Consider the following 12,587-nt stretch of genomic DNA (forward strand, 5'->3'; position numbering starts at 1 on the left):
AAAAATAACAAATATAGTGGATGTGGAATGGTGCCTCATTATGATTTGGTTTGCTTTAATGGCTACTAATGTTGAACATCTTTTCATCTACTTATTGGTCATTTGTGTATCTTCTTTGGTGAAATGTCTATTCAAATTGTTTGCCCATTTTTAGTGGACCCAAATCAAATTGTCTTATTATTGAGTTTTAAGAGTTCTTTATATTTTCTAGATATAAGTTTCTTAGCAGATATGATTTACAAATATCTTCTTTCCCTCTTTGGGTTGTCTTTTTACTTTCTTGAGGGTATCTTTTGAAGCTCAAAGGTGTTTAATTTTGTCCCATCTATTTTTTTTCTTTTGTCACTTGTGCTTTTGGTGTTGTGTCTAAGAAGTCTTTGTTTAGCCCAAGGTCATGAAGATTTGCTCCTATACTCTCTTCTAAGGGTGAATTTTAGCTCTTAAATTTAAGCCTATTATCCATTTTGAGTTCATTTTTGTATATGGTGTGAGGTAGGAGTCCAACTTCATCATTTTGCATATGGCTATATACTTATCCCAACACTATTTATTGAAAAGACTATTCTTACCTATTGATGTTGGCACTCATGTTGAAAACGAGTTAACCATAAGTATGGAGGTTTATTTATGGACTCTCAATTCTATTCCATTGATCTATATGGCTATCCTTATGCCAGTACCACATTGTCTTCATTATTGCAGCTTTATAAGTTTTGAAATTGGGAAGTGTAAGTCCACTGGATTTGTTCTTTTTCAAAATTATCTTGGCTATTCTGGGTCTTTTAAATTTCCATATGAAAAAAAAAATAAATTTCCATATGAATTTTAGAGTCAGCTTGTCAATTTAAGCAAAGAAGCCACCTGGAATTTTGATAGAGATTATATCAAATCTGTAGATTAATTTGGAGGATGTTGCCATCTTAACAGTATTATATCTTCTGATCCATGAACATGGAACGTCTTTCCATTTGTTTAGGTCTGATTACATTTCTCTCAGCAATGTTTTGTAATCTGAAAAGTATAAAGGATGCACTTCGTTTGCTGAACCAAGAATGCAATAGAACCTACACAACACAGATGCACTGAACTCATTCCTTGGGGCTTTGGAGACATTGTACCCAGTGGATAGAAATTACTCTGGGGGGGTGCCTGGGTGGCTCAGTTGGTTGAGTGTCTGACCCTTGGTTTAGGCTCCGGTCATGATCTCATGGTTGGTTGGTTCAAGCCCTGCATCATGCTCTGCGCTGACAGTGTAGGGCCTGCTTTGGATCCTCTCTCTCCTTCTCTCTGCCTCTCTCTCTCTCTCAAAATAAACATTCAAAAAAAAAAAAAAAAAGAAAGAAAGAAATTACTCTGATTTCTACTCAACAGAAGGAAGAGCTGTGAAATCACCAGAGCAATCTGCAAATAGAATGGATTCTCCTAGGTTTCCCATTACTGGGGGAACCCAGCACAGGCCAGCTAGCTACTTATCATGAATATCACAGAAAAGCACTACGCATTGTTTCGAGCAAGAACTTGCTGGTGCATGCAGTTCCCTCTGCCAGGAATGTTCCATCCCCTTTCCTTACCTGATGAATTCTATTTCTTAAAACCCCTTTCAGAAGGCACAGTTAACCATCTTCTTATTTATTTTCCCCTAAACATTGTACATAGCTATCATTATCGGTATATGTGTCTGTCTTTAGGGAGACATGTCCCCAAAGAGATTGTGATGATGTCATGAGGGCAAGAGCCTTGCTTCATTCTCCTATTTCCCAAGCATCCAGACCTGGAGTATCTTCAATGAAATTGAAGAGGGAGCCGAACCCAGGTTCTGTTCTGACCTTATGTTCTCGTAAATCTTCGAACACATTTTCATGCAGTTATTTCCCTGTGGATTACCCAGTTACTTCATAACTGTTGTGAGGAAGAGTCTGAACAGGCAATGGTCTGCTGCTCAGCCAAGTACGGGCTCTACCCGGGGGGTGACACTGTCTCAGTCCTTTGTAAATCACTGTAGTGAAAGATCCAATCACCTCATCCACGATAATAGCGTGGGAATCAGGAAGCCCAGCAAAACTGATGTATACGCAGGGCCAGCTCACAGCCCAGTCAATCACACTCACAGAAGCAACCCAAACCACCTCCCCTAGCAGTAAAGACAGGGAGGACACGTGTCACAGGACTGTACCTATTTCAATGCACCAGAATTTGCAAATAGCAACACAGATAACCATACATGAAGCCCAATCGGTCCTGCCTAGGTGGAGATCAAGCCATCTCCATCACCAAAGTCTTGGTGCCTTAAACCTCAAAGAACTCCTTGCCTTCCAAAGATATGTTATAAAGGGATAATTCCAAGTAAAGTAAATGAGAGCAGAACCAATTAAGTTCCTCTCAGGCAAAAAACAAATATTATTCGCTGGAAGATCTGAAGGGAAAATAATTGTGACATTTAGTGAATGCCTACTTTAAGAACAAGCACTGTGGTGTGCATGCGCTAAGGAGAATAAAAAGACACATCAGACCAGACCATTCAGAGAACATAGTTCAGGCTTAAAAAAAAAATTATTCCAAGCAGGCTGCGGGTGAAGTGATTCAAGGAAAACATCAGGCCCCCAATACGGCTGTGTTAGCACAGCCTGCACAAACTACTGCTGTGGTGGTGGCTTGTTTCTTAGTGACACTCAGGGATTCAACGTCTTTGTATACAGTGGTGATTAATGGAGCCCAAGCCCAGATCAATGCCTCCCAGAAAGGTGCTCTGCTCAGAATGACAGGCAAAACAGAGGTGGGTTTACTTTCCTTCTTTCTGAAATCATTTCCTAAGAATGACTTGCACTAAGATTTATCCTGAAGTCTCTTCTCCTCCCTCTCTTCCTTCCTTTTACAGATACAATTTCTCTTTAAAAAGAGAGGGAGAGAAAGAGAAAAAAAAGAGAAAGAGAGAGAGAAAAAGAGAAATAAGGAAAAGAAAGAAAAGAAAGGAAAAGGAAAAGAGGAAGGAAAGGAAAGGAAAGGAAAGGAAAGGAAAGGAAAGAAAAGAAAAGAAAAGAAAAGAAAAGAAAAGAAAAGAAAAGAAAAGAAAAGAAAAGAAAAGCAATGAAAATAAAGATGTATCAAAGGCTTTCATGATGTTCAACAGAGACAGGCGACCGCCTCGGGGACGTTGCGCCCCCTGGTGAACGTGGCTGAGTCCCGCCGGCCGGCTCCCTGCCGAGCCCGCGACCGCCGCCAGGAGGCGCTGCTGAGCCGCACAGGGCCGAGCTCGGGCGATCGCGTACTCACTTGCGAGGGTGGTGACGCTGCTGAGGTTGTGATCGCCGCCGACACTGTGGTGGAACAAAAAAGAAAACCGAGGTTGAAAATGCCATTGATGCCAAAACACCTCAGACACTCCCAAGACAGGCCTTTCTTCTGAGAGACACCCTGGGGGCTTGGAGCTTGTCATTTCCTCATTATTTCCAGTAGAAAAACAAACCGGAACATAGCAACTCCTCTTTTTGTCCCCACAAACCAGAACACCCCGAGAAGAAACAGATTTAAATGGCACGGTGACTGCGATGATTTTTTTTTAACTTCGAGCACTGACGTTGGGACAGGGGAACAAAGTGGTCCCCCTTTGCCCCTGTTTTTCTAAAGGGAAGGTGAGCGTTCCTTGGATGCTGAGCCAAGTCGCGCCCCACTCGCCACTGCAGCTGGGCACGGCTGTTATTATTGAAAACACAGTGGAAACGTTTGCCCTCGTCATTCTGTTCCTATTTGGCTTGCAAAAACCTGCTTTTAAAGCGTGTCTTCTAGAGAGAACCCATCTTCTAAGCTGCTTCTAAAATTCCAAGCAAATCAAAGTTGGATGGGTTTCTAGGCATGAGAATATACAACATTCCACAGTTTATTGGATTCCCTGCTTTTCCATATCCCCTCATTCTCTGCCAAGTACATCTGAGAACGTTTAAAAGGGTCTCAAATATTTGGGGTTTAATTCTGTGCAACATCGCAAGGGAGGATGCCTGGGATTCAACACTGAGGGTCAGTCTGGTCCCAGGGATGCCAGATTCCGGGCTGAGGAAACACCAGACCTGCCCTCTCATGCTTGGCATGAGCCGGGTGTTCAAATCCCGAGTCCTGCTCACTGCAGCTTGGGGCAGCCTGGGTTTGATTACAGCTAGAGCAGGAACAAGCCTGCATGAAGCAGTCACCATGGGGGAATGTGCCAGATTAGGGGTCAGGAACCATCTGCTCTGTTTTTTGCCCTTTTATCATCTGGCTGTGTGATCTTAGATAGGTTACTTGTCCTCTCTGAGCCTTGCCTTCTCATCTGTAAAATGAAGGCCCTTTAATAATGATACAAACTTCCATTTATATCTACTTTGCTGGATGCTTAAACTCTATTCCTCATGACGGTGCTCAGGCTGTATTATTATCCCTGCATGGAAGATAAAGAGACAAGCTCAGAGAGGTTAAGTAACTTGCTCAGAGTCGCACAGAGTCAGGCAGCCAGGATTCAGGTATAACTCCGGTTCCAAAAGGCCACTGTCTCCTTCTGAGCCTACTCCCCAGAGAGAGAAATGGAAACTAGAGAAGCTTTTCAACCCAAACATTTATGTTCTTTCTCTCCCAAACTCGGCCTGTTCAGGCCTCAGTTCCTGTCCTGGGGAATGCGGTGGTTCAGGGGAAGCTTACAGTCCTTCCTCAAAGTAAACCAGAAGCTTCTGTTGAAAAGCACTAGGTGGCTCATGTGTCTGCTAGAAGAATTGTTCTCCGTGATGCTCAGGGGTCCTCCCCTGCCCTGCAATGAAAGGGTCACGCAGCGTCTTGCCACACCCTCACTCACCTCCAGGACAGGCCTCGATACTGAGTCAAGACATCCAAGATGTCTCCAGGCTTTGATCCAGCCCCATTACCTGCCTGAGAGGGAACATCAAGAGGTGAGTTTCCCTGCCCCCTCAGCTGGAAGGTCCGTGTTCTAGTTGTGGCTGGGAGCACCTGAGCACTCCCTAGAATCTAGAGTGTAGACAGTGCCCTGTCTTTTTTTTTTTTTTTTAATGTTTATTTATTCTTAAGACAAAGACAGAGCATGAACAGAGGAGGGGCAGAGAGAGAGAGGAAAACACAGAATCTGAAACAGGCTCCAGGCTCTGAGCTGTCAGCACAGAGCCCGACGCGGGGCTCGAGCCCACGAACTGTGAGACCGTGACCTGAGCCGGAGTCGGACGCTTAACCGACTGAGCCACCCAGGCACCCCTACCCTGTCTCGATATGCATCTACCTTTACAGAGATGAGTGGAGATCCCACTGGGAACCCTGGTGCCATCCACCACTTGGCCTCACCCTAAAAAACCCGGCCCAGACCAAGACCAAGTGCTACAGGCTAGCAAAATGGCTCTGAAAATCAGACTGCAAGTGTCCACTTTTCAAAAGGACCCATTTCTGGGTCCCATCCACCTCGTTTTGAAAAGTTGTGAAATAGACCATAAAAGGAAACATATCACAATCCTTTGAAATCAACGTATCTCCTGTATGTACAATTTTAAAAATAGTAATACAATGCCGTGTACCTGCCCTTAAGCTGAAGAAAGACACGGTCTTTTAAAACCTCAATCTGGGCACGCTCTGCAGATGCGTGGCCCTTGCCTAAAGCGTGTCATTTCCAAGCAGGGCCATTGCAAAGGTCATGCTGAAGACGGGCCTCTGAGGCAGGCCAGGGGGGAGGCTGGCCTCCATGAGAGACCCTCCGGGGTGTGACCCCTGCTGTCTGGTGCCCAGTTCTCTGCCACCTGTCATGTATGTCACACTCCAAAGTTTGCCTCCCAGGAAGTCCTGAACAGCTATGCTGATTCTTGAGGACTGCTTCTCCCAAGAGCATCTTCGAGCAGACCAGCGGGTCAGGGGTCAGAGGTCAGGCGTCGGGGGGAGCTACCAGGCCACATCCAGCAGGAAGTGCTTGGGATAAGCAGTGCTAAGGACCAGCCTGCCTGTTCTTCCGGAAAGTTACAAGCAGTAGGGTGTTTGGGGTAAAGAATCGCTGAGGGGTCATGGAGGGCACAGCCACAGTACAGGGACAGGCTTCTGGACTTGGAGTCAGGACTCATGAGTGCTGGTCCCGGTCCAGTGCCTGCAAGCTATGCAGTCGTGGGCACTCAGTGCACCTACCCGGCCCCGTCTTCTTTTTGGGTTAAGTTTAAGGTAAGTCATGTTTCGGCAGATTGTATCGAGGATGTCGATGGGATAGATGAAATGCTAACGAGCCACAGACATGAAAGGTGTCTACTGGTCTTTGGGGAAGACTCTCCTGGAGGCCCTGGATTCTACGGACTCAGAGAACAGCAGCTGGATGCGTCTGGAATGGGCCACTAGCAAATGGAACCTTGTGTCCGGGAACCTCTACCCCGTCTCTCAAAGGGCCTTATTTCGCTTTCATTGGATAGCACTTTGCAGGCCTAAGGGGTCATCATGGAGCAGCTGCAGAGTTGGGCTGGCATCATTCTGAGTACCTCGTCTTCCTCTGCCCCCTGCCCCCCACCCCATTAACGCCTGCTCCCGCCTAATCCTCTCTTCACCCTCCTTTGACTTCCTGCATGACCAGTGCCCGGTCTTTGAAGGAGCCCCACACTGTGCGTGAGACCTAGTCCAATCCGCCCAATGCTACCAGGCTGTGAGACTTGGGCTGGGTCACTTCTGTCACGGCTGCTCCCTCTGAGGTCCCCCTACTTCCTGCTCGCTCATTCATCCCAGCGTCGGAGAGGAATACTGAGGTTAGGATGGACATGGGGCCCGGAGAGGGGCGGGAGATGACCATGGTCGTGAGAGTTCCTCTCTCCAGGTTCTCCCATTAATCCAGATTTCCTCCCCTGCCCGCTCCTCCCACAGCTGGGGTAACTCACCGTGAGAGAGTCCCCCAGGGCTGCGATTACCTTGATGTCAGCCAGCTTCAGCCTGTGAACTGAGAACGCACACACCAGTTAATGCAAGACAGGGGTTCTTATCTCCTCTGAAAGTGAGCGATCTTCCAGGAAAACTGAGACAGAAAGTCCATTTGTAATTGTAATTCAGCTTGGGCAGAGATACTAAATCTGTCACAAGCCTGTCATAAGGCCGTGGATCCTGACTGTTATCTCTTCCTTGGAGCACTTGCACATGGGCTCAGGACCTAGGAGGTGGACCCAAATTTCAGAGGGGACTCTGGGGCCTTTGGTGAAACCTGGTGCCACAAGGTGAGCAGTTACCCTCAGGGCCTGAAACGGCTCCTGGCAGTGTGGTCTGGGAGTCAGGCAGGAGTTGGCGTAGAGATGTAACCAACACTTAATCTATTCCAGTATCTGTTGATAATGAAGATAAAATTTTATATCATCCTGTTAAAAAAAAAAATCAGCTCAGGGGCGCCTGGGCGGCTCAGTCGGTTAAGCGTCCGACTTTGGCTCAGGTTGTGATCTCGTAGTTCGTGAGTTCGAGCCCCACATTGGGCTCTGTGCTGACAGTTCAGAGCCTAGAGCCTGGAGCCTGGTTTGGATTCTGTGTGTCCCTCTCTCTCTGCCCCTCCCCTGCTCTCTCTCTCTCTCTCTCTCTCTCTCAACAATAAGTAAAATGCTAAAAAATTAAAAAAAAAATACTCAGTGAAAACAATGTTCAAAAAGATCTCCAGGTCCTGGCTCCTTCCATGGAGACATCTTGTCTACCTCACCTCCGTACCATCTGCAGATGAGAAGCTGCCACTCCCACTGAGGATCTGCTCTCATTGGAAAAGTAAAAGTCCCTGCCTCTTCTAATGACAGCATGCAAACGAACACATACATAATTGTGAATGTGTGTATGCAAAATATATAGATTAGTGATCCTCAAATTTGAGCGTGCATCAGAATCATTTGGGGAGCTTGTTAAAACGCAGATGGTCGGTTCCTACCCTCAGAGTTTCTGCTTCAGTAGGTCTTGGGAGAGGGTGGGGTAAGGATATGTGGTTAGAAGAACAATATCAAATCACAAAGCCAGCTGCACACATTAGCACACATCCATGGGGTTGAGCCTGAGAACTTTAAAATGACCTCTTCTCAAAGAAATTGGGCAATGGGTAAAAAAAGGCAACCCAACAGAAAGTAAGACCTCCTTCCCTCAACTCGAGAGGGCTTATTTTAGTTGCTGGTGATGACAGCCAATCACTATATTCTTGTTGCCATAATGTATGATAGCCACAGTGAATGCTGTGAACACTTGCTAGGGGGCAAAGGTTAGGGGAAATCTTTGAAGCTGGTAAAATGTGGAAGCGATGGGCAGATTTGCTTCAAAAGCTCATTATAGTTTGCTAAAGAGACAGCTGGAACTGGTCATCCTACCGCCTAAATTTGTAGCAGACAGAAAGGAAACGTACACACATGTGCATGCATGTGCACATCTATGTGTGTGTGTGTGTGTGTGTGTGTGTGTGTGTGTGTGTGTATGTGTAGATAGATCTGAAGGATTTCCTTTGAGAGATGATAAACCAAACCAAGACTGTGTGGGAGGGGTCTGACTTATCTGGGATTTTATTAATATAGAGCCCGACAGGTTTCATTTGTTTAACATCCTGCAGACCTTGATTTGAGCTTTGTTAATATCATCACGCATGACAAAGACACAGCCTGGAAACACAGCAAAGCACTTTAGCAATTGCTCTCCTTGGGGAAAGAACTACTTAGAGATAAGATTAAATTTATGTGGGCTGATTAGCTAAACATTATCTGGTACAAACTGTCCACCACCCTGAAATGAGTTGATAAATACATCAATAACTCATCAAGATTTCTACAGAGGGGGCCTCTTATCAGAAGGCCATCCAAGCTATGATGAAATATCACGAATGGTAAGAAAATGGTAGACTATAGAATGAGGAGAAGACTGGACACTTTGGAGCTTTGTCTTGTATACCCCAAGAGCTTAGACCACGTGCAGCCATAATCTGACAAAAGCAGCTTTCCTCACAATTGTCAGCTAGGGCCACCCGGCTCCTGTGCCCTCTGATTCTCAGGACTTATGTTAACTTATGTTAACAACGGTGCTAAACTGCTGGCACCATGTTAGAACCTTGTTTGTGCCTTGGAAGTACTTCAGTGTGAGTTTGTATGGAGCAATCTGTGCCTTAGGGAGCACAGGGGCTCAAGCAATGTGCTAAGTTGAATTACAGGCTAAGTTAGTGACTCTGTGTCAGAGACCTTAACAGCTCTCAAAGCTTTAAATGACGGGCACTGCAGGGAAGGGAAATACCTATGTGTCCAAGTGTCTTTGGGTGATTTTGAACTTGCTCAGGGGACTGAGCAAGGGGACAGGTGGGCTGTTATTCCCTGTGGGGCATCACTGCTTCCTAGTCATAGATGAGGTTAAACCACAAGACCCATGAACAGGTGATGATTACAGAAGCATTTCCAGGGTCATTGCAGTGCTGGGTCATAACAGAGTGAAACCCTTAATGATCTCCCGGTTCTGTAACTAGGGCATTTTTCATATTGGCTTTTGAGTAGCTCATTTTAGTCAAATGGGTATAATAAAGAACATCAAGGACTTACAAGGGAGCCAATGTCTTAAATGAATGAACTGTTCTAGATTTATACTATTGGTGACAGTGGCATATAAATAGCTTTGTAGTTCTCTATTTTCAAATACTGTGAATTTTTCTCCCAGCATGGAATTAGCAGCTTGACATCAAGATAGCCAGCTTGAGTACAGAGCCAGGAGCCACGTCCCCTGGCTCCGTATTGTTACTCTTTTGTTTGCAAAATGCTACTCTTTTTCTCACTGGGAAAACCTTAGGTCAGCTGCCAGGCCCAACATATTTTTCTTAGTTACCCCAACTGTGTTAGGGGCAGACCATGGGGTAATATAAAATGATGCAAGTATGTGCAAAGTTAGAAAGCCCACAGGAGATAACATTTAGAGAGAGCATGTATGCACTGACTGGGAAGAAAACTCGGCAGCTTTTATTTATTTATTTTGCTACCAAATACCGATTAGTTATAAAAAAAAGTTATATCAACTCTCTATATCTCATTCCAAAAGGCTCACAGATTGGAGGAAGAGGTTCATCACCTGTGGGCCCCAGATGGGATGAGTGAGGCATCCAGGTTGCCAAGGGCTGTGGCCTATTGATGAAGGCAGTACCCTATACTGAGACATCACTTTTGGTTAGTTATGTGTACCTGTGGATGGTTGAAGAGAAACACTAGGGAAGGGGACACGGCAGGTTTTTGAAAAGAACTCTGAAGGCAAAACAGTTATTTTATACAGAGTCTTAGTGAAAAATTGCTTTAATGGCAGATACCTTGATCTAGTTGGATTTAAAGATCTTTTCCAACCCTGAGAACTGTTGGTTTGCTACATTGGAAATACTCATTAAGATTAATTCAGCGAGGGGCGCCTGGGTGGCTCAGTTGGTTAAGTGTCTGACTCTTGATTTCGGCTCAGGTTATGATCTCACAGTTCATGGGATCAAGCCCCATGTTCGGCTCTGTGCTGACAGCACGGAGCCGGCTTGCAATTCTCTCTGCCTCTCCCCTGCTCACACTTGCTTGCGTGCTCTCTTAAGATAAATAAACATTAACAAAATTAATTCAGTGAACATTTACTGGGCTCCTATTATGTGCTGAGTCATTGGAGATATAAAGACAATCTGCTCTTTTAAGTATGCATCAGATACCATCATCTCAATCAGAAATTACAAACATGATCTCCAGAGGAGTGAATGACCTCGCCAGAAATAGGACAGTTGTCAAGAAAAACTAATAATGTGGCCCTGTGCTAACTCTCTTTTAACTACCCCAACAATCACAAGGATGGTTAAAATGTCCATTCACAGATCACACGTGCTAATGAAATGTGTTTTTTATTATTGCCCAGTTAGCAGTCGTCATTTTCCTAAATGACACCTCTCAGGCAGGCCTCAGAAGGGCAGGCCCAGCTCACATTTAGGATGGCCGTCACCCAGTTGGAGCGAGAGAGCATTTTGGTTCCATGCCCACTTGGTTAGATCGAGGAGACCTAAATGTACCCATTTGCTTATTCAGACGGTCCCTATCACTGGAGTATCTTCGATCTCAAGGTCTTAAGATTTCTTGTGCTTCCATCTTCAAATGCCAATAAACACAATAATCTTCAGGGTCAGAGGATAAAGAAAAGGTTCACATTTTATCTGCTTTCAGATGTTGAGATACGTTCTAAGGGATTGGTTATCATTATGACAGGAACATAATCTGGAAAGATTGCAAAATACTTTATAGTTCATCCTCTCAGAATGATAAGATTAAAAAAGGGATGGATATCATTTCTCTGTAAAGACTGGCGATTAAAAAATTCAAATTCTCTCTGTCCCTATACATGCAAATGCATGGACATACATATATACGTACATCTTTGTGTTTTTGTTGTAAGACAGCCTGTGTAGGAAGCTGATGATTTGTTTCTGCTGCTAGAGTTCTGCTAGTAAACTAACCAATAGGACTAAGTTGTCACCAAGTATGAAGGGGATAAAATCTAAAGATTAAACACGCACGAGCGCGCGCTCTATGTGTGTGTGTGTGTGTGTGTGTGTGTGTGTGTGTGTGTGCCTTATCTCCTATTCCATTGTTCTGCAACTTAGAACAAGAACCAGTTACAGACTGAAGTTTGTTACAAACATTTTAACTTACTTACCATTCACGTGGCTTAATTTGAGCGTAGAGAGCTAAGACCTGCATGAAAGGTAGGCTGACACTTTGTTGTTCTACTAACGCTCAGCAAAAGAAAACAGTCTGACGACAAAGATGTGCATCCCTGAAAGAACGCTGCTGGGTGCTGTGACATCTCCAAACCTAATTTTCTGTCTTGGAAGGCACTTAGGAGGCATTCGACAATCACCTAATAATCAAGTGAATGACTTAATGAACAAAGGAGTCGCCCTCTAGGACCAAGCAAGGGAACCTATCGCACTGTTGCAGGAATGCTCCTGCACTGATGGGGTCAGTCCTACAGGTCAACGTACAGCCTCCTCCCTGCAACCCCCGCTCCATGACCTCCCATGGTCACATGCACACAGCCATCACTCTCAGACAGGCTCATCTAGAAGAAAAGATTTAGCCCTTAGCCGGCCCCTTTCTGGGAGGATGTCACCTGGAACATTCCACGAGTTGCATTTTCACGGCCCGGCAACAGTCATTTTGGAAATACTGAGAAGCAGTGAGAACAGCACGTTTCTAAGATGTGCTTTCCTGTTCCATGCAGTGTATGAGTGCCTCCTGCCTATGGCTCTGACGTATGGACCGGTTATTTCTGCCTCCTGCTTAAAGATTGTTTTGTCTTTTGGAGAAAAAATTCACTGGTTCGTTAAGGCTCCACGGCAGAGGGACAATGACAGCAGCGCACTCAACTCATCCTGGGCTCTTCGCAGGACAAGACGTGGTACACAGTTAACGCTTAATCAATGCTTTCTGCTACTGGTGTTATCATGTTGTAGCTCAAGAACAATCAAACACAGACACGAACTTCCAAACACACATCAGGAGCTACTTCTATTGTCCTTGGAAAAAACCCCCCTCTGATGTATCCCAGACTGTGTGGAAAGCCCGTTAAGGTTGCCCTTACGTTGATGATTTCGAGCCTCAAATGAG

General features: G+C 45.2%; 1 protein-coding gene across 1 annotated transcript in view; it reads right to left on the reverse strand.

Annotated features, from left to right (window-relative positions):
• The window catches only part of PLB1 (phospholipase B1), a 121,617-nt gene that overhangs the window by 60,358 nt on the left and 48,672 nt on the right, over positions 1–12,587 (reverse strand). Inside the window, exons 18-20 of the mRNA XM_030311818.1 lie at positions 6,867–6,925; positions 4,817–4,890; positions 3,271–3,314 (exon numbers count right to left, since the gene is read on the reverse strand). Coding sequence (XP_030167678.1) covers positions 3,271–3,314; positions 4,817–4,890; positions 6,867–6,925 — 177 coding nt within the window. The remainder of the gene's footprint in view (positions 1–3,270; positions 3,315–4,816; positions 4,891–6,866; positions 6,926–12,587) is intronic.

The sequence above is a fragment of the Lynx canadensis genome, chromosome A3, assembly GCF_007474595.2.
Source record: "Lynx canadensis isolate LIC74 chromosome A3, mLynCan4.pri.v2, whole genome shotgun sequence".
Classification (NCBI taxonomy): domain Eukaryota; kingdom Metazoa; phylum Chordata; class Mammalia; order Carnivora; family Felidae; genus Lynx; species Lynx canadensis.